We start from the raw sequence: 23,848 nt of genomic DNA on the forward strand, positions 1-23,848 counted from the left end.
TTATTTTACATGAAAAAGGTTGAATGTAGTTTCTACAAGTTGTGTATACACTCTTTTGCAAAAAATCTAAGCAACAAGAAGGATGTTTGTGATCGTGACAAAATTTGGTATTTGGTATGCAAAAACATCTTGATCGAACATGCAAATGATCAAAGTTTCAAGGCAAATGAACAGAAATTTATGACCATAGTGCACAATTCACAAAGCATAAAACCAGAAACAAAGGCAGATCTTTTTTTGTTGCCGCCATTGTAATTCTGTAAAGAAGCAATTAAAGATGCCATTATGATGATATTGAAGACCTTACAGACAACTAAACGACTTCGAACAGGGTCGCATTGCAGGGTTGCGTGAAGCTGGGTGGTCATGCCGAACAATAGGCCACCACGTGCAGCGTACAGACACTGCTGTTCAAAGATGTTGGCAGCAATGGTTGCTACAAGGAAATTGTCGACGAATTGAAGGCTCTGGAAGAACCAAGGAGCACAAATGTGAGGCTGTGGTGATGGCGATAAGGAGCGCGCCTTGTGCCCTCCGATAAGTGTGGCAACCCTAGAGGAGAAGTTTCTTACGAGTAGCGAGCAGAGCGAAACAGGCAGGCTGTCGGGCAGTGTGCGCGAAGTTCCTAAATAAAGCTTAATTTTTATTGTGCACTATGTCTTGTTAATATTTATATTAATGCAGTAAGAACATAATCTGTGATATGGAATTCGAGGATTGGTGGTAAAAACATAACTGGAAATTTCCATAATGGTAACCTGGACTGTGTTAAATCGTATGAACAGTTCTCAAGCACTTTCGGTTTTGACTACAAGCCATCACTCAAGATCTCCAAACCAGAAGTAATGGATTACATCGGTTTTCGTCCTCCGGATCACAGATGAGTAGTAATTATAGATCATTTTATAATTCTGTTTTCTACTTATCATTTAATTTCATTTTCTATAGTTAAATTTTTGCTTTTATTTTGGCTTAAAAACCTTGCACAATGTCTGATGTTCATGCCGTCCAAATTCCGGTTTATAACCGATCAGACCCATCTTTATGGTTTATTATGTGTGAAAGTACCTTTGCTCTTGCCACCCCCAAACCTATCACAGAATCCATTACTAAATATAATTATGTAGTTTCTCATCTTCCTCCAGATATCGCATCACTAGTACGGGATTTACTTATGAAACCAGACCCTATTGATCCATATGCAAAGCTTAAAACTGAGTTAATAAATCGTTCAGGAGAATCTTCTCAGCAAGAAATTCGCCAATTATTATCTGGAGAAGAATTAGGTTCTCGAAAACTTTCCGATTTGCTTAGAAATATGAAACGTCGAGCAGAATCTTTAAATGTTCCTGATAACTTAATGTTAGAATTATTCCTTCAACGTTTGCCTTCGACTGTTCAGTCTATTTTGGCAGCGGTGTCCAATTTAACTGTAGATAAAGCTGCAGAAATTGCCGACAGAATTTTAGAAGTAAATCCAACCCCAGGGACTTGTGCCGTTTCTCGCACAGTCGATCAGTCTCTTGAGGATAAATTATTTAAACAAATAGAAAAATTAAACAAACGTATTGATCGCATTTCTCTTTCTCGTGGTCGCTCGCCAAATCGCGGAGATCGCAATAAGGAAAGAAGCAATTCCAAAAGGAGAGATTATTCTGTTTGCTGGTATCATAGACGTTTTGGGAAAAAGTGTAGAGATGACAAATGTACAAAACCTTGTTCATGGCAGGGAAACGAAACCAGCAAAGAATAGAGGCGACTTATTCTTTGCCTCAAGTTTCACGTCGCCTGTTCGTTCGTGACCGTAGAACAAACCTTTCATTCTTGGTCGATACCGGCTCTGACGTGTCCTTACTTCCAGCAAATAATTCTCAAAAATGGAATTCGTCCCAACAAACACTTTTCGCTGCTAATTCTTCTACTATTCATGTTTATGGTCAAAAAACACTTTCTTTGGATTTCAAATTAAGACGACAGTTTACATGGACTTTTCTTATAGCAAATGTTAGTACACCCATTCTTGGAGCAGATTTTCTCCATTTCTTTGAATTGGTGCCTGATCTCAGAAACAAATGTCTCAAAGATTTAAAAACGCATTTTAAAACCGTCGGTTGCGTGAAAAATGCAAGCATTTATTCAGTAAAAACTGTATTTAGTGATACACCATATCACAAAATTTTAAAAGAATTTCCTTCAGTTACTAGATTACCAGATCCTAACCAACCTGTTAAACATAACACCGTTCATTATATCATAACTAAAGGTCCACCTGTGGTTGCAAAACCTCGTCGGTTAGCTCCAGATCGCTTAAAAATAGCAAAACAAGAATTTCAAACTATGATGCAATTGGGGCATTTGAGACCTTCGAGCAGCAATTATGCATCCCCACTTCACATGGTTCCAAAAAAGGGAAGTCTGGAATGGAGACCTGTAGGAGATTATCGAGCATTGAACGCTCAAACGATAAAAGACAAATACCCTATTCCATGCTTAGCCGATTTTACTGCTGCATTGCACGGTACTAAAATTTTTAGTCATGTCGACCTGATTAAGGCATACCATCAAATACCAATTAACCCAGCCGACATCCACAAAACCGCCATATGCACACCATTCGGTTTATTCGAAAGTACCCGTATGCAATTCGGCTTATGCAATGCATCTGCGACTTTTCAACGTTTTATAGATGAAGTCACGCGGGATTTAGAAGGCGTTTACGCTTTTGTCGATGACTTGCTCATAGCCTCTAAAGATTCTGAGGAACATTGCAGGCATTTGAAAGCTTTATTTTCCAAACTTCAGGAATATGGACTTTGCATAAATGTTTCAAAATGCACCTTTGGTCAAACGTCTATTGATTTCTTAGGTTTTCACCTTAGTGAAAACGGAATTGAACCTCTTCCTGACAAAGTCAAATGTATTTTAGATTTTCCTCAACCTACCACTCTCACTCAGCTTCGCCGATTTTTAGGCATGTTTAACTTTTATAGATGTTTCATACCTAAAGCAGCACATATTCTTTCTCCTTTAATAAAATTGTTAGAAGGCTATATTAATAAAAGGAAATCTCGTTCTCGTGTTCAGGATTCATCCCCACAATTAAATTGGAACGAGAATGCTGAACAAGCCTTTATTGCTGCCAAAAATGCCATTGCTCAGGCTACCTTTTTGAGACACCCTATTCCCGGAGCCCAGCTAAGCATCTGGGTAGATGCCTCAGACGTCGCAATCGGCGGCACACTTATGCAGTTGTCTCAACAAACATGGGAACCTATAGCATTTTTCTCTATGAAACTCAGTAAAAGTCAACAGAAATGGTCCGCGTACGATAGGGAATTATTTTCTATTTATTCTGCAATTAAGAAATTCCGACACATGTTAGAGGGCAGAAATTTTATAATTTATACGGATCAAAAACCGTTAATATACGCTTTTAAACAGAACCCTCATAAATGTTCACCTCGACAATTGCGCCATTTAGATTTTATTTCTCAGTACTCTACTGATATTAGGCATGTGCAAGGTTCAAAAAACGTCGTTGCTGACGCTCTTTCAAGAATCGAAATTGATTCCATAACAAAATCTCCATTTTTGGATTTTAAAAAATTTTCGGAAGCTCAACGGCATGATCCAGAGGTACAAGACCTTCTCAAAAACAACACATCATCTTTGAAACTGGAATTTAAACCGTGCCAATATTCTGATGGTAATATTCTTTGTGACATATCAACAGACATTCCTCGTCCATTTGTTCCGAATTCCTTTCGCAGACTCATCTTTAATCATCTGCATAATCTGTCACATCCAGGAATTGCAGCTACTACGAAGCTTATTTGTTCTCGTTATGTATGGCCCGATATGAAACGTCATATCAAAAATTGGGTGAAATCCTGTGAATCTTGCCAAAAATCGAAAATTACTAGGCATACCAAAGCACCACTGGGCACATTCTCTCTTCCTGATGCACGTTTTTCAGAAATCCATATGGATATCGTCGGACCGTTACCTCCATCAGAAGGCAACGTGTACCTTTTGACTCTAATAGATAGATTCTCCAGATGGCCTGAAGCCATTCCCATCCCGGATATGAAAACGGAAACCATTTGCAGAGCCATCTTCAACTGTTGGATATCTCGTTTTGGCTGCCCATCGATCATAACAACAGACCAAGGTTCTCAAATGAGATCCGCACTTTTTGCAGAATTCACGCGCATTTTGGGTACGAACAGAATCACAACAACAGCCTATCATCCAATGTCAAACGGCATTGTTGAACGATTTCATCGACATTTAAAATCTTCTCTCAAGGCTCACGAGACCAATAACTGGACTGAAACACTACCAGTTGTTATGCTTGGTATTCGGACAGCCGTAAAGGAAGATCTACAGTCATCTTGTGCTGAACTGGTGTACGGCACAACTCTCAAGCTGCCTAGTGATATGATAACGTCATCTAAGATATCTCCGTATGACACACAATTTATCACGAATCCTAGGCATAGAATGCAACAATTGAATCCAATAGCAACATCTGCACATTGCCAAGAAAAATGTTACGTAAGTGCTACCTTAAAGTCGTTTACGCATGTATACTTACGTGTCGATCGAGTAAAGCCACCTCTGTGCCAACCATATACAGGTCCGCATAAAGTTCTTTCTAGAACGGACAAAACTTTCACAATTGATATTAACGGTCTGAAATCTACTGTGTCTATAGACCATGTGAAACCAGCCTATTTGCTTTCGGACTCTAATTTGCCTGAACTGAAAACAAATAAAGACTTAAAGACAGTTCAGCAGAATAAATCTGCAAACGAACTCTCTAAGACACAAACTGTCACCAGATCGGGAAGACATGTTCACTTCCCTAAGAAACTTGCTTCTTACATAACAATTTAAAACATTTTTTTTAAATTCATATCTTAACATATTTCTTGTTATTTCATGTTTATTATATGTGTCAATACCTTGTTATATATTGAATTTCATTTTGATCTATTCTAATTTTGTAATCATGTAAAAATACCCGACAGCACGGATACTCTGAGATAATTTCATAACCTATGTCGTTCCTTTGAATAGCCATTAAAGGAACTGGGGGGAAACTCTGTGGTGATGGCGATAAGGAGCGCGCCTTGCGCCGTCCGATAAGTGTGGCAACCCTAGAGGAGAAGTTTCTTACGAGTAGCGAGCAGAGCGAAACAGGCAGGCTGTCGGGCAGTGTGCGCGAAGTTCCTAAATAAAGCTTAATTTTTATTGTGCACTATGTCTTGTTAATATTTATATTAATGCAGTAAGAACATAATCTGTGATATGGAATTCGAGGATTGGTGGTAAAAACATAACCAGAAATCTCCATAAGGCAAAATAGGATTTTTCACCAGGCCTGAATCTCCCCAATGGTATCATTGTCGACTATTCAATGAATTACAGCCATGTCTATACCTCCCGTGGTACCATCCAACATCTCACAGGGCTTGTCTGAGGCAGGGTTACGCTCACAGAGGCCTTTAAGACATTCGCCTGTGATCCCACAACATCGGTGGAGTCGTCTGGAGAGCTGTTGCAGCCGATCATCATGGCTGCCATCAGACTGGCATCGTATAGTGTGCAGCGATGAATCCCGCTTCACTCTTCAAGCAGATGACCACCGTGTTCGTGTCTGGGGAGGACGGGGCCAGAGGTCCCAATCAGCCTTTGTTTTACAAAGGTATACAGCCATAATCCCTGGTGTGATGGTGTCGGGCGCTATTTCTTATGAGAGCAGGTCATCTTTAGTCATCCTTCGTACATCTTTAACAGCTCAATGATATGTTGATACTATCCTGTGGCCGGTTGCATTACCCTTCATGGCATATCATCCTGGGGCCATTTTCTAACAATATAATGCCAGGCCACATACCCCTTACATATCTCTGGGCTGTCTCCGTGTGGTTGATACTCTTCCTTGGCCAGCAAGGTCACCAGAACTTTTACGAATCAAGAATGTCTGGGATATGGTAGGCTGCTAGATTCAGGCACCACAAAATATCACAGATCCGGAGTGACAACTGATGAATGCCTGGCAGAACATGTCGCAGGAGGACATTAGGAACCTCTACCACTCCTTGCCTCGACGAATTCAAGCATGCATTGCCGCCAGGGGTGGTTCAACCAACTACTAATTTGAACACTCAATGGGTGATTATGAGCCATGAACAGGTACAATGACCTTGATTTTTTAATCATTTTATTATCTATTTATGAGCTATACACGTACATATTCAATTTCATCAAAAACAACCACTTCCTTCATGGTGCTTCGATTTTTTTTTTTTTTTTTTTTTTTTTGCAAAAGAGTGTGTATGTAGTGTCTGTATAATGGGGGGGGGGAAAGTCCTGATGTAAGAACACTGAGGCGTAGAAACACAGAAATTCTGATTACGAAGCACATAGGTGGCATTACCAAAGAGGAAGAAATGTGATTTTGTACTAATTAATTGAGCTTATGATGTCTAAGAAACTTTGCAGTTGAGGTGGATTAAATTCCACTTTTATTTAAATTGACATTTGTGGCCACAATTCACTTGATTCACAATTCACTCTAATGGTTCCAGAAAATTGACAATGATACTGTGTCAATAGAGAGCACAGCAAAATAACATCTAAGCAGCAACAAAGGCAGAAGCGAAGTGTGCCTTTAATGCAATATGGAAGATCCCCTAGAGCAAGGTTTTAGTTTAGATTAGAAAAGTTTCAGTTCTGAAAATCTTGTTCAAGTTCTGAATAAGCTACGTTATCAGCTTTATGCAAGCTTTGTGGCATAGATTAATATAGAAATGGCACAGTCTGGAAAGTTATTATTTTTAGAATAAAGAGAGGAAATACTCAAATTAAAGATGAGGAATTAAGAGCCTATTGCTAAACTGAATTATAAAGCTGATTTATGTAATTTTTATTATATATATATATATACATATATGTCTGTGCGTAAGATGTGACAAAATATGATGGCTGCTTTAAAAATAATTGGCATTAGCTGAACTTGGTTTGGTATCAACATCTTCTTCCCATCTTACCACTCTGCCATCACGACTACACATTAAAATATCACACACGCTCGCATATACTTGTATTTAATCATCTACTGATGTTTTGAATACTAAAATAATTTTAACCCTCTGAGTGGCATGAGTTTTTGTATCTTTTGTGAAGACATGAGTTTAAACAGCGTTTATTAGCTAAATTTGTATAATTATTTATTTTAGTCTATATTTTCATAAACTTAGGTTCATTAAGATGACATTTACATTATAAAAGAAAATAAGAAAGCGAAATATCTTAAATTATAAGCTAATATGCACAAAATGACAAAAAAAATCTCATGATTGCTTAGAGGATTAATTTATTTTGAGGAACAATTTTGTAAGTAAAAGGGAGTAAATAGAATTTAAAAAAATACGTATATGTAATACTTTCCTCATTAGAAAGCAGTTTAAAATTAATTTATATGTTATTTGAAATTCTGGTTTATAATAAGGGTTTTTGTGTAATGTGAAATTACCATAATTTTTGCATTTTGTTTAAAACTGAATTTATTTTTTTATTATTTGTAATTATCTTTTTTTATAAAGGTTCAAAATGGAAATAGCTGGCAAAAGTTTACCCCTTCTTACAAATCTAGATAAAGGAAAATTTGCTGTTTTGGTATTTGAAAATTTTGAAAAATATTTGCATATGAACAAATGGAATCGTGAGCTTCTGGACAAATATTGTCGGGAATACAATGTTGGAATAATTGGTTTCATAAAAGCACAGGAAGAAACATATGTTGGAGCTCAACTGAAAGGTAAGAAAAAATTTTCCAATCTATATATTTCTTTTATTTCCATAATTGTAAAATAAATATTTATTCAGAAAGCATTCTAAAGTCATGTGAATTATGCCAAAATAGCTACAATAAATATTATTAAAAATTTATTTTGGTGGGGGGCAGTATGTTTGTAAAGTACATTATTTTGAGCATAATGTGTTAAAAACAATTTTAAAGTGCAGAAGTTTATGTATTATTATTTGTCTTCGTCAATTAACAAAGTCTTTAAATAAGTTACATTATATCTCATTTATATTATATAAATCAGTTTTTAAGTTTTTTTTTTTTTCAATATCAATATTTATGTTAAGTATGCTCTACTTTGTAATTTAACCTGGTTTTAAATAAATGAAATTTTACAAATTCTTTATTTACTACATTTAGTAAAATTATATCAAATAGACAGTATTGTAGAACATTCTCTAGTGCTTTCTTTATCTCATTAAATAGAGGATAGTGTCCTTAGAAATTTACTCTGTACCATTTTTGTTAACCAGCTGAGAACTGATATACTGCTGTTAACATTCTTTTTAATTGGAATATGTATTACGAATTCCAAGTCAGTTTATGACAAGTTACTGTATAATATATGTGTGTGGGAGGGGGGTTAAGGATGATAGCATATAGTATAAAAAATGGCTAGCAAAACACTAATGAATTCAGGAATATACAATAAAAGGAAGAAAACAAATCATTGCTCACTAATTTATGGCTCTCCAATATGGAACAGTCATAACATTCAGATAAAGGTAGTGTGTGGGTATAGAAAGCAAGACCCCATTTATTTTTTTTCAGAGTTGCAGAATGAGAAAGACAAATTGTAATAAATGTCCAAATGGAAAAAATTTTCCTAACTCAGATTTAGTTTTAAAAGGCAGCAGAATATGCAACTAAAAATAAGGATTTATTAAAAAAGAAAAGTTCGAAAACTCAGGATTTGTCTTTAAAAAAATGTGGAAAATGTTAAATAACTCCAGTGATAACATAAATCGCTCCTCTCCAAACTGCGAGCACAAGCCATTATAGGTGTTGGCCACTACTAAAGCTGGAAGTGGTGGTCACTTTATTATAGAGGCACTTAATAGCTAGGCAACTGTTGCCTCCCGTGAAGGGACAGAAAATTTACATTCTTGCCTTTTCTGGGATTCAAATCGGATATGGCAGTCAAAGTCACTAACCACTTTCCCATCTGGACAGCTGATAAAATAAATGTGCTTTTACGCTAAAAATATGTAATTACTTTATTATTTTTGTTTAAAAATTAATTTAGATTTAAGTTATGGTATTTTTTTGTTAAAAAAATATTTGCATATGCATATAAAGAAAAAAGTGTTAAATTTACCATGCTGAATTTTCTGAGCATCAGAATTCAGTTTGTTTATTTAAAAAAAATTATATAGATTATAGGAATTCACAGAATGCTAGAATTCTACATAAAGCACTTTGAGTTTTAGTTTTGATTACTTTGCAAACTACTTATGAATGAAATTTACAGGTTTTCCATTGTATGTTCATACAAATATGGCTCTCCGGGATTATCATCTCAATGGTGACTCTACAGTTTTGCGACTTACACGTGCTGGTGAGGTATTCTATGGTAACATTCCAGGCTCTGATTGGACAGTCTTCCAACCAAACCACTCTACATATGAAGCTCTCGCATCAGCACGTTCACAAACATTTCAACCTTACCTTGCTGCAAAAGGAATTGACCCTTTGCTCACAACTGTTGTACATGTATGTTTTCTTTCCACATGTATTTTAAGTAATTGAAATTTACAAATACAGAAAAAAAAATTATTTGTATAAATTCTGAATTTATTAAAAAACTAAACATGATGAAAATATGATTATTTTTTTAAAAATAAGCATTATTTAGCACAAACAAGCTTTTTCAAAGTATGCTTAATGTAATTAGTCTTTCTTTCTCTAAAATAGTAAGTCATTCTTTATTTTGTTATGTGTTTATTAAATGTATTTTTTTGTCAGTTCCCCCCCCCCCCTTGAAAGATGACTGTGCTTCTCTCTTTCTCTCTCCTTTCTTTTAATGACTTTTGCTTAGTGAAATAGTTAACTGTGTTTTCATAAATTTGAATTCTTCTCTGGAATGTTACAGAATATATTCCTATAAATATTTATCACTACAATTTTTACTTTGCAAAGCTTATTTTACGTTGTGTTGTTAATTGACTTGATGTATAAAATCGTTATAATTGAATAAGTATGATTAAAAAGATATGTAGAGTTTGGCCTTATGTCATGTGTAAGATTTTTAAGTAATTGAATGATATGTTTATTAAGTTAAATTAATACAAAGTATGTAAGTATATGTGATCTTCTAATTTATTCCCATTAGAATTTGGTTAAAAAATAATTTCTGTATCTGAAGTAAAGTACCTCAGAAGTAACTATTGTTTCCCTTATGAAGCTTTATGAATTTGTTTCCTTTATGAATTATGAAGCTTTATTTTTCCGAAGTTTAATACAGTCAAAAGTCGTTAATCCGGACTCGTTGGGACTTCGGCGATTCCGGATTATTGATTTTTCCGGATTATAGAGCATCAGTTTAAATCTGGTAAGATGGCATGCAGAAATTATAAAATTAAAATTATAAAATAAAGAACAATTATGATCTAAAAGGTATCAAAATTTACAAAAAAAAAAAAAAAAAAAGCTTAATATTTATTTGTTTACTTTATTAAAAATTTCTTTCAATGTAAGTTGTTTAAGTTGCTTCGGTTTATGTGATAATACTTTCTCTTTAATTCTATAAACAGACATAATTTCTTGTTCAGTTATAAAGTTCCGCTGTTCAAATCCTATAATTGCTGTGTCAAAAATACCGACTAATTTGTCAATCGAATTTTTTTCGTCCTCTATGTCACTTCACTATCAGAAGCAAATTATAATGACGAGGAATTTGATTTAAATCATATCAAAGACGGAGTGCATCGAGATGAAATACTACATTTAGTAAGGAATTATAAGCCAAATAACATAAAAACATCTGTCCTGAAGATAAGGATAGTGCTGAAAGATCGACTTCCAGTTCATTGCGCACCGTTACTCCCCCCCTCACCCACAGAGCAGCGTAAAATTTATAAACAGATTTCGGAATGTTTAGAGAAACAAAGGATATGCCTTTATCCATTTTTTTGCAGCGAATTCCACTTGTTGTTTGATGGACATCAAAACATACTTTCGCTTTGTAGATCCTTTACATATTAGTAAATATATATCGGAAATTCTATTTGACATAATCGAAAGTTCAAGCTTACTTTTATGAAATTGCTCTAACAGTCTGCAAAAAATAATAAGCCAGATCCAATTCAAAGATTAAGGAACAACACAATCTGCAACATTAACTGAAATAGATAATTAAATAATTTTAGCTTATACCGTCCGTTATACATTAAACGCGCATGCGTAAACGTATTATGCACATGCGCAGCCGTAAAGGTCTTACACGCATATGTCAACGTGACGCATGTGCAGAAAGTTTGTAGCTTTGAGGTCCGGATTATAGATCATTCCGGATTATGGGTGTCCGAATTAACGACTTTTGACTGTATATGCATAAAATGTCTCCCTTGTCTAATTTCATAAGATTATTCTTTCTCATAATGTTTTAATACTAAAATAAAATATTTTTTTCAATTTGCAGAAAGTACAAATTTGTGTTTTGATAAAATGGAGGTTATTGTAAAACGATTAGAATTAAGAAATTTTATTTATTTTTCCTATTTTAATTTTAATTTTTTTTTTTTTTTTTTTTTTAAATGTTAAAGAACTTATGAAGTTTAGTTTTAAGTACATTTAAGGTAAGGATCTGATTTTCTTTTTAAGATACTAAAGAAGGATTCCTTTTTTTTTTTTTTTTTTTTTATAAAGAAAAGGAGCCAAGTATTTTCATGAATTTATGTTGGTTTGTAATTGAGCAAAGTTTGGCTTCTTGAATATATAATTTTTGCATTTCCTGGTTAATTTGCATGTCATAAATATGTACAAATAAGTACCTACGATAATTTTTTTTAATCAATTGATAAAGTAAGTAATATTTTAAGAAGAGGAATGAAATATTTGCATGATTTCCTGCAATACATTTTAGCAAAACTTGAATGCTGAATTCTGATCATTCATATTTTGTTTTCTTATTGTAGATATGGACGTGTAAATATTTCTTATGCTAAAGTTTTTGATTTTATATTAACTAATTTGTTTAATTTACTTATCATGTATATCACAAATAGGTATTTCTTATTACTGGAAAACTTTTTTCTGCAGAAATGCAAATCATTGCTAGCTTTCAGGTGTTAAGCTGGAATTCTTTTTCAAGTCATATTGCAGATAACTCTTTTATAATTTTAAATCTTGGAATCTGCTTATGCAGTTGTAGTGCTTACTTGAGAAGTTTAACATTTAGGCCTAACACAGTCCTCACTGTTTTATATTGCAAATAATCTACATTGAATAGTCAGTTCAAAGTTAGAAAGAAATTGTTCTTGAAATACAAGAAAGGAATTGTCTCATTTTTAATAATAATAAGATTCATTTTAATAAAAGAGAGATATGTATATTTTAAAATATGCCTGAAATAACTGCTGTGTCAAAAGTGAATTTTCTTTGCTGCTTGGTACATAAAATATTACATATTTTTGAATTAATAGACAGAAAGGGAAGTTAACAAGAACTTGGTTGAAAGAATCTGAATAACAAATGTAAATTTTCCACCATCAGAAATCAGATTTTGTCAAATGCTTTCAAGTTGAAGCCAAAGTCTTTAAGAGGAAACAGAGATCGTATAGATTTGTTAGTGTATATATGCATTGTGATTATGCAGCAACTGAGAAATTCCAAATGAGATGACAATTTGAAGTTTGTATGGAATACTGATGCTTAAGAGGTGAATTTTTCCAGACAATATAAAAATGTAGTGATGTAAAGACAATTCTGTTGTTTGTCCCAGAAGCATACATACAGTCAAAAGTCTTTAATCCGGACTCGTCGGGACTTCGGCGATTCCGGATTATCGATTTTTCCGGATTATAGATCATCAGTCTAAATCTGGCAAGATGGCATGCAGAAATTATAAAATTAAAAATATGAAACCGTAATTTATAAAATAATGAGCAATTATGATCTAAAGGGTATCAAAATTTACAAAAAAAAAGAAGCTTAATATTTATTTGTTTACTTTATTAAACATTTCTTTCAATGCGCGCATGCGTACCTTACGCATAGCTGAAATTAGAAAATTGCAACCAGAAAACTATTTGATTTGTATTCGTGATATTTATAATGACGAGGAATTTGATTTAAATCATATCAAAGACGGAGTACATCGAGATTAAATACTACATTTAATAAGGAATTATAAGCCGAATAAATTAAAAACATCTGTCCTGAAGATAACGATAGTGGTGACAGATCAACTTCCAGTTCATTGCGCGGCGACGTCCCCCCCCCACGCAGAGCAGCGTGAAATTGATAAACAGATTTCGGAACGGTTAGATAAACAAAGGATATACCTTTATCCATTTTTTGTAGCAATTCGTTTTTTGTTTGATGGACATCGAATCATACTTTCGTTTTCTAAATCCTTTGGGAGCTCCAGCATCGGAAATTCTATTTGACATAATCGAAAGTTCAAGCTTACTTTTATAAAATTGCTCTTACAGTCTGCAAAAAATAATAAGCCGGATCCAATTCGAAGATTAAGGAACAACGCAATCATCAACATTAACTGAAATAGATAATTAGATAATTTTAGCTTATGCCGTCCGACGCGAAAACCTATTCTGCACTTGCGCAGACACATATGCGCAGTCGTAAATGTCTTGCGCGGACGCGTAAAACGCCTATGAGCATGCGTCAACGCGGTGCATGCGCAGAAAGATTTTAGCTTTGAGGTCCGGATTATAGATCATTCCGGATTATGGGTGTCCAAATTAACAACTTTTGACTGTATTATGTTGAATACAAAAACATTTACTTTTGAAATTACGAAAGTAGGTGGGAAAATTTCAGTTTCAGGTGTTACAAAATATAATGGCTTTTATTTTGACCTTATAATGATGAAAATGGGTAAAATACATGGCTGAATGATATTATTTCTTTTCTTTTTTTTTTTTTTTAATATGATGTAATTCTTAATTCATTGTTTATTTGTAGGATCATGGCAGTTATGATGGCATATCACGTGTCTTGTTCGGAAATGGTTTTCAGTTCTGGATTCATAGGCTTTTGTTCTTGGATGCTATTTCCTTTCTGTCTCATGGGAAATTGAGTCTCCCTCTCCAGAGGTTTTTGCTTATTGACATAGATGATATATTTGTTGGTGAAAAATCCACACGGATGAAACCATCTGATGTCATTGTAAGTTGCAGTAGTTTTGTTATTTTGTAATGAATATTTCCACTTCTATTCATATAAAAAAGCCTGAAGATGTACTTCATTAAAAAAATCTATATTTAATAAAACAATGGTTTTGTTATTTTTTATGTAGAAAAAGAAGTTAATTATAATTTAAAATCTTTATTCCTGTTTTTTCTTGAACATGCAGTGGATATCTTACCATGGAGGTCCATCTTTTCTTTAGCTTTTTGGAAGTAGTGTTGGCTCCAGGGAATCCTCAAAAGGATTGTAAGAAGTTAGAAAACTCTGTATTTAAAATTTGACAATTTATAGGATATGAAGATTAGAATACTGTATTTCGTTACTGCTACTATGATAATATTTTTCTGAAAAATAACCCAGTTATATCATCATTATGTGGTAACTGAAAAATTTCATGAATAGGGTAGTAATTCCTCAGATTCTGTGAATTATGTAATTAATGCATAGATTTTTAACCTTTAACCCTTTAGAGACAGCACACTTTTTGTTTAAGACGTTACTTCGAGAGTCAAACGGAATTGTAACACGGGATGCGGGTTTGACATCACTAAGCCTAACTTTAGAAAATAAATCCCCCCCCCCTCCAAAAGGAGTTTAAATCCTAGCATCATAATTTTTGGTACGATTTTAGATTATTACTTTAGCTATCATATGCATTAAAAATCAGCATTTAATAATATTTTTCTTGTACTTTACATAAAAATATATAGAAAAAAATTGCTTACTCTGAGAAACAATTTGTGGAAGTGCTATTCAAATTCTTTAGAAGTTTTAGTTGACAAAATACATTAATAAACTTTAAAAATAATTAAAAAATACAAGAAAAACTATTTACGAGAAGGTTTAATGCAATCTTTCATGGGAAGGGAAAGACAGGCACTAATTGAGCTCAGTCTCTGACAAAATGCCTCTATGAAAATTACTAGAAATATTGCTTTGTAACTCTTTAGAAAATGAATAGTCACTCTCATCCATATCACTAACTGGCTCGTTTACCATGTGAGTATACCCTTCCTCACCGTGTAAGAAAAGGATTCTAAGAGATATGAGAAACACAAATGCTTATATCACTCGGCCACTTAAAGAGCAGAGCTGTGTTTGTTTACATTACACTTTCTATCCTCACCTCCAATAGCTGACACTAAAGGTAGGCAGAATGTGATTTAACTGAAGGTCAGGATCCTAAAACTATGTTCAGTTCAAAAGTAATGGACACAGGATGCCATTTAGTAATATTTAAAAAATGGTTCAGCTTAAAATGTGCATATGCATCATCCATCCTCTAGGTGCATTTTTCAGTGATGCTTAGGTGGGAATGCCCGGCTGTGAGAGATATTCATAGAGAACGTGTATATGGGATGCCTGTCCGGAAAGGAAGCGTCCCATGGTCTTTTTTTCTTTTTTCCCTCCATTATCTATCAAGTAGCTACAACACAAATTCTACAAAATTGTGTGTTAAGCTTTCTTTAGATCAGGTTTGGGCAGACTTTCAAGGAGCAGGCCATATTTCCACTTTTGTATGCATTTTTAAGTGTATATTATCAGCTGTATGAAATAGTAATGAATGGAGAAACCAAAAGACTGTGTAAAGCATCGCCCTTCCCTTAAAAATATTGATGATTTTTTTAAGGGGGGCTGTCTTTCTTTTCTTCCTCTTTTGGCGTAAAAATATAGTAACTCTGCATATTGATGCAGGGAAACCTTTGCCTATTAATGCCTGTGTTATGATCTTACTCTTTATAATCATAGGTACAATAAATTCATTTGTTTCTACATAGTTGCTGATAACTTCTTGTAGCTTCTTCTTCTTTATTCAAATGCAATAATAATCTTTTTATAAAGATTACTACTGCATTTGAATATGGTGGATTGGTTTACAAGAACGGTTTAAATGATCCATGTAGTGGTTCTGGCAAGTGATTTTTCTTGATTAAGCGAAAAAGTATGTGGAAAGCTCCTTGTGGAAGCAGATCCTTGGAAAAAGATAGAATTTCTGAATCATTTGATTTTTTACTGGATTCTAAGTTCTTTCTTCTCCCATTTCTTGTTCCGCCCCTTCTTATCTCTTTCCAAACTCTTCCCACGCTTTTAAAGTAATGCTTAGTTTTCATTTTAAATCATTGGTTCCATGCAAAAGAAATTGGAATCTGTACAGGTAACTGAATAAAAAAATATTGTAATTTCAAGTATTCATTTTTGAAAAGCTTCCTACAGCATAAGCGTTCTGAAATTTTATAAACTTCAATTTACTGCTGTTTGAAGGTATTCTTAAATCATTTTCTTATAATAAAAGATATTCTTGACTGCAGAATGAAATAGCTTCAGCTGCACATGTAAAATATGCAAGTAAAGCATTTACCATATAATCTGTTTAAAATTTTAAAGTGAGTTCTGTTTCATTTTAATAATTTCATTTAATTATTTGTGAATAAAGCAAGCAGTTGCTTCAAAAAATTAATTACTTGAAACTAGAGTTACAGAAAAGAAAAACTGTGAACATCATAATTTAGCTGGTTTTTCTGTCATAAATTAATTTTCAAATCAATTAAAGTTTGTTTTCAGGTTTTTTTGATATCCAACTTTATAGCTTTTTGAAGTTATGCATTTTAATGCGTGTCAGATTATTTTCTAAGTACTGTCTTTGTTTTTTCCTAGGCCTTGTTAAATGCTCAGAATCGTATCAAAAGAACTATACCTGGTTTTCGTTTTAATTTGGGCTTTTCTGGTAAATTTTACCACAAAGGCACAGATGAAGAAAATCTTGGAGATGATATGCTGACAGGTATAAAATATTTCTTCTTTTTTTTTATGGGAGAGCATTTAAGATTTGATCTTTTTATTATATATATATATATTTATTTTATAAACATGTATGTAAATAAAATCACATACAGGAATTTCCAAGCAATAGAATATCAAGATAATAGTATTGTGACTGTATATAGTTAATTATTGCTGCAAATTTAATAACAACTTTTTGAATGTAAATAATGGACATTAGATTAGGCTTTTGTATGTCTAACAAAAAAATTTTCAGCAGTCTGAAATTTTCGCAGACTACTGAGAATCTCTAGAAGTTTTTTAGGAAAATAAGCAGTGAAACTGTATAGTTGAATCATGCCGTGTTTAAAAGTCAACTATGTCTCACTGTGTAAATGTATTTATGGAAAATATATGAACCAAGCCTTTACAAGCTTTATTGTGTTAAAAAATATAAAATAGCACATTGCAATTATTTGCAACCTTCATGAGGAAATGGAAGCTTACATCTGAATCACTGCTCTGTGCTTAGTGCTGGGTCATTCTCCGGGAGGCAGGACACAAAACCGATTTTTAGATTATACTGTGGACTCTTTTTTTTAGTTTTACTATTCTCTTTCATCTTTACTTGTTCTGTCTACAGTTTTATTTGTAATCTGCCATTAGAAATTAAAAAAAAAATAATAATAATGTTAGTACAGCTATCGATTATATATCAAAAAGGGCCCATTTCCAAAATATAAACACTGTTTAACAGAACAGAACAGTGTGTAGCCTTCTGCAAAATACTGCATGTGGTAGGAGAATTGAAAGCAGTTGTGTAAAAGTAGATATGCACACTTGAGTAAGAATATTTTGCTGAAATCCTTGTAAACTTATTCTGTTTTTTAAGTCTTCTGAAAAAGTTTTTTATTTTTACATGTGAATATTGCAGCAGCGAGGATTACATAAGTGTTGTTGATCATGCAATTTTTTTGTATTTATCAACAAATTGTTCAGCAGCAATTTAAAATTGTTTTGAAATATAGCATTGAATGCTTAATTAGTGGAAGAAATCATTATGTTCTAATTTAATATTGGTGTTAAATTTAATAATTTTTCTATTTTAATTTCAAATAATGATGGGAAATGCAGGCAGTATGATAAGATATTTTTATCTGAAATCTAGGTTAAGAATAATTAACATTATTCCATCAAAACACATTCTAACAAAAATAGATTTGTATCAAGCTGTAATTGCCCGCTATAGTAAAATAGGTTGATGTATCATTTAAAAATTTTTTTTGCACCCTTGTCATTACTAAGGTGGAATTAGAGAGATTGTTTCTGGATGGCACAACAGTTTTATGTACCTAGTAAAAGTTCTGGATGTTTTAGATGTTAGGAATGCTAGACTGTAACAGTAGCTTAAGAGTTATCAGATATTTCACTTCTAAATTTGATTTTTGCTAAATTTATTTGGTAAGATAATAGGTGCATTCACTATCTTTTTTAATAAAATTAATTGATTCATAAGGGCATAATTTAGAATGAAGCTGCCAAACATTAACTCTTGTAAGACTTCTGATATTAAGTGAAATTTTCATTCATTGTTGTTTTAAGAACATGATGTACAAAAACAGTTATCATACATTTTTGCAGGTAGGTTTGGTAGTAAAACTTTGCTAACAATATAAGATTTACTGGAAAATTGCATCAATTTGGGAAGTAAAAGAAAAATAATACACTTTGAACCCCACCCCACAAGAAAAAAGCCTGGAAGCTTTCAGGTTTTATGTTATGCCCAAATGAGCATTTTTCATTTACAGACCCATACACGTTTCAAGTGGGCTACTGCCACATTGAGCTAAAAATATTTAAAAACAGCATATCTTTTGAATTTCTGCACTGGAGATAAAAATCTTATTCCTTACAATATTGCTGCTGCTCGCTTTGAAATTGTTTTTTAATCAAAAACTGTAAAGTTTTACAAAATATGAAATACACAATAAAACAAATTCCAAATTCGGCTTCCAGGTGCCTATGTTCAGATGGAGCTCTGTCTTATCCAAAATTTGATGAACGTTGTTTTTTCACAATGCAAAAAACATACATACATTCATGTAGATTCTTCATTAGGGCCATAATATTCTTTAAATAAAATACGGGGTGATAATATTTGGTATCAACAATTTGAAAAGGGATTTGACACAAAATGCCATTTAGAGACCAATAGCCCTTCTGGGTTAGCGCCCATTTGGGCTTTAAAAAAAAAAAAAAAAAAAAAAAAAAAAAACATTTCAATATATCATGTTCTACTGGGCCGATTAATGAAATTTAATTTGCATTTTTCATGTCTTGAAAAGGAAACTTGGGATATATTATATCAGATTTCTGTATAGCATTATTCTAACATAGGTGTTTGGATCAGACTTTTTCTGAAATCAGACTTTTTCTGAAAAGACATACTCTTCTTTTCCATGTTTTGATTCTATGACTTAAATTTTGTGGAAATATTAAATTTTATCAAATTTGGTGAGAAACCAAAAAATTTAAAAAATTACCTTGGTGCATTTTTTTTTCAGTTTGTGCCATTTGAGAAAATTCTTAATTTTTAGTAACCTATTTTCCTTTCCTTTCTATCGTGCGCAAGCACAAGTGCATCAATCATTCTTTAAAATAATTTTAACAAAGATCATAATTCACATTTGGCATTAATGGCATTTGCAAGAAATATGCTAAATTTCAAAATGCACCAATATATAAAGTCACATAGATCTTTGGAAATTTTGAGTAAAAAAACTCTTAATTTTTTGCATGTCTACAAGTGCATCTACTTTAAAGTGATGGCAAAATTTTTATAGGTTATAATTCAAATATGTTTTTGAAAAATTTTTAAAAATTACTGAAAAGTATGAATTTAAAAAATAATCAGAAAATAGCTGCGAATTTTATTTGGATTTAACCTAAGTCTCGAACTATGTAAGAAGGTATCAAATAAGGTTAATAAAAAAAAAGATACATTAGTAAAGATGTATCAAATACTGAGGAGCTAAAATTTCTTAGAGCTAATTTTTTAACAACTACTAGTGTGATGTTTTCAAAACTTGGCACTTAGACATAATTTGAGTCGTAGAATCGAAATATGGAGGGGGGAAAAATCATAGCATTTCAGAAAAGGTCCAGTTTTGTGTCAAAATACATATGTGAGAACAAGGCTGTAGAGAAATCTAATATATATCCTAAGTTGTGCTTTCGAGACATGAAAAACACAAGTTTAATTTCATCAACCAGCCCTGTAGAACGGGAAATGAAGAACTATCCCTTTTTTGGGGGTGAGTGCTGAGTGTACAATATAATTTGTCTCGTTACTTATGATCTCTTGCCAACGTGATGTTAATTTATAGGTAACCATTATTGAAAAGTTTCTTGTCCTTAGAGATGAGGAACTCAAGTTGTGCTTGGCTGACATCTGCTTCAGTTTTGAATTGTTTTTCCTTTGAAAAAAATTTACAGGGAGAGAAACAAGTGGTAAGCAGAGAGTGCTAGGTCTATGGAGTATGATGGCTGCTGCAGAATTTTCAAGCCTATCTCCCCGATTTTCTGAACATTCACTAAAGCAGCATTTGGTCTAGCATTATCATGATGCAGTATGATGTGCTTCTTGTTGAATGTTGGTAGCCTTTTTTTTTTGACTGTTTTATTTAAATTGTCCATTGCTGATAGTATCTTTCCGAACTGGGCCTTTTTTTTAGGTTTGGTTTGAAAAGCTTGTAATGTATTGATCCTTGGTTGTCATACCACATACACAGCATTCTCTTATTCAGGCTCAAACTCCGGCAGGTTGTCCAGGCTGCATGTCCTTTTCCTAAAAATTCTTAATCCATTTTTCATTCCCAGTTATCATCTAGTCCAAAAGGCCCTATTTATGTTCTGGGTACTTCTGCATGTTCTGTCAGCAGTTCCATCTCCACCATAAATTGTCATTAAATTTTAACATGTTTCTGTAGATTTTCTTCCTTGATGGAATTCATATAGAATACAGTGTCATAAACAAACTTTATCAGTAGCCATGGTTTACACATCTGTTTTTCACTTAATAAATAACATGACACACTTTTCTTTCAGTTAAAGAGTAGATGTTTATAAATGCAGTGATAAAGAGAGACATCTATATGTCTCGAACACCTGCATGCATGTTGAAACTTGAGATAACATTATCGACAGAACTTACCAGTAGACTTTATAATTTCATAGAACTGTGTAGTTTGTTGAACACAATAAGTGATGTTACTACAAAATGTTAAGAACTTAGGAATATAAGAAATTAGTTTAGAAAGCTGTATTTCTATTATTATTTTCATTGATGGGTACTTAGCCAACTTAATCTTGGCCATTACGAAGGCTGGAAGTGATGTCTACTGTATAGCATGTAATAGATGAGCCATTGTCACCTCCTCGGAAGGGATGGACAATTACAGCCATGCTTTCTCCAGGATGCAAACCCAGGCCCCTCAGTACTACCACAGTAGGCTCAATCCCTAAACACTACCATCTGGATGGCATTATTTCTATTATAAACTAATAAAATGTATGAATATAAGTAATACTTAAAATGATATTTTTGAAAAAATGGAAAGAACTTAGAAAATGTTTCTTTTTTCATGCCATAATGCATAATTTCCTTGCCTGCAATGCGTTTTTTCCCTTTGTCCTATATTTTTTAAAAAACTGTTTCTATAGGGGAAAAAAAAAAAAATCTTAATTCATGGCAAATAAATATTAATTTGTGGCAAAATTGTTTGACATAAAGTTTGTAAAAATTTTAAATCAAATTGCCATATCATTTGGAATATTTCTTAACTTGAAATTTCAGAGCATGCTGAAGAATTTTGGTGGTTTTGTCATATGTGGAGTCATAGCCAACCTCATTTGTTTGAAAACATAACTGCACTTGAAATGGAAATGAAATTAAATAGAGAATTTGCAAAAGTAAGTACTGTTTACAGAATTTTAGTAGTTTAGCAGTTTTTACTACAGACGATTCAAGAATTTATTTTGCTTTCTTATTTATTTTGAATGCCCTTAACATTTCTATTCCACATGCTTAGTTTTTAAACAAGGCATTAAGAAGTTCTGGAATTCTTAGAATAATTATGCATGAAACGAACTGTTTTCCTGGAGCATTTTTAGTCTTCCCCAACACATCAAAGCAGATGTTCTTATTTTCATTATGTAAATAAAATAGCATTAATTTTTAACAATTAAAAGTCATAAGTATCAAAAAGTGCTTCCTCAGGAGGGGCAATAATGTTTTTCAATTATATTCCCAAATTTATTAATTCCAGGCCTTGAAATATTGTGCTTTTCATAAGTGAATGGTGCTGCTTAATGGCTTTAATTATCTGACTGGACATAGAGGTTTATAGTCCTCACTTATTCTCAGAAACAAAATCTTGTCTTTTGTGCTTGGATCCACAATGTATTGTAGTGCAGTTGCTGTTATACATACCAGGGAATTTCTAAATTTTGGTGTTCAGTACTAGATGATGGAAAGTTGATGCTTCAGAATTTACATTGATGGAAGATGGAACCACTTTTCTAATCAACATATAATAAATCACTTCATTGTTAACCCACATGTGACATGGCCTATTCTAGTCCTTCCATCATATGGAAACAGTAACTAGACCATAGCAACATGGCAGTTTTATGCATGGCTCACTAAGTTTGATTTCTTAACTTATGATGCCTTCTTGCTTATATACCTTTCCTATGACTAACATTCATCTTATGCCTCTCAGTACACCATTTTTCAAAACATGCCATTCAGGAGAGTAGAGCTCACTCAACGCACACCTTCATTTTTGATTGTTGTATTGTGCTTTGAGGATTATATAAGAGTTTCATTCACTCAAGGAGATTCTGTTAATAAGTGTCTGAACTTGAATTCTTTGTTGAATTCCATCTGAGAATGCATTTACAAGTAGATTACTAGTCAACTGTTTTATTTTTAATATGCAGTTCTTACTATTGTGCAAATGATAAAGCTTAATTAAAAGAATTTTCATGATTTGATAAGTAGCTAAAGTCTGTTGTTTGCATTTTAATATAGGAAACTCTTTGGAGTGAGAAAAACTTCTTAAAGCTATAGTCTAGACAAAAAAATAAATCTTGAAAATCAGTCTGAGCTTCATTGCTTAGGTATTAACAAAAAAAAAAAAAAAACTTTAAGATACTGGAATGTGATCTGAAGAACTAAGAGTTTTCTTTCTTTTGTCCTTTCCATTTTTTTTCCTAATTGCTTTATGTATTATGCTATGACCATAATTTTTAAGGGTGCGTCTCAAAGTTATGTAAATTTGGATTTTCAGATTTATTTTATTTAGCAACTACTAGAAAGGTGAAGGAAGAAAGTCAAAGTAGTGAGTTGAAGTTGCAATTTGCTATGAAAACCAGATAATGTGAAGGTGTCATCTGTAGCAACTCACATCACTTTACTTGAGGTAAAGGTGCCAACATCTCAGATGAGAGATTTTAAACTTTAAAGGGAAGAGAAATACTAGTAACCATTTAAAAATCATATTAGAAGATACTAGTAAATGAAGTTATAGTGGTGCCTAAATAGCCAGTCTGACAATTTGGGGAATTATGGAGAATTGAAGAAATTGTGCAGGCATGATTAGCATTCAGTTATAAATTCTAAAATTATTTTATTCATCTCCTTACTAATTACTGCTTTTCCAGGTGCAAAAAAATGTCATTCTTGCATTATAGTGGCATCTACGTTTTTCACAGCTCTTATATTATTCCTAGAATTTTTTATTTCGACTGCTCTTTAGATAGGTAAAAAAAGTTCTA

General features: G+C 33.0%; 1 protein-coding gene across 2 annotated transcripts in view; it reads left to right on the top strand.

The window, feature by feature from the left end:
* The window catches only part of sfl (N-deacetylase and N-sulfotransferase sfl), a 272,440-nt gene that overhangs the window by 206,850 nt on the left and 41,742 nt on the right, over window positions 1–23,848 (top strand). For both annotated transcript variants that reach the window (XM_085821789.1, XM_085821788.1), the window contains exons 4-8: window positions 7,614–7,828; window positions 9,348–9,589; window positions 14,024–14,227; window positions 16,904–17,030; window positions 21,864–21,979. In XM_085821789.1, coding sequence (XP_085677915.1) covers window positions 7,614–7,828; window positions 9,348–9,589; window positions 14,024–14,227; window positions 16,904–17,030; window positions 21,864–21,979 — 904 coding nt within the window. The remainder of the gene's footprint in view (window positions 1–7,613; window positions 7,829–9,347; window positions 9,590–14,023; window positions 14,228–16,903; window positions 17,031–21,863; window positions 21,980–23,848) is intronic.

Source organism: Stegodyphus dumicola, chromosome 8 (genome assembly GCF_044657685.1).
Source record: "Stegodyphus dumicola isolate Sdum_Otavi_A_Nest chromosome 8, ASM4465768v1".
In the NCBI taxonomy this organism is placed as follows: Eukaryota; Metazoa; Arthropoda; class Arachnida; order Araneae; family Eresidae; genus Stegodyphus; species Stegodyphus dumicola.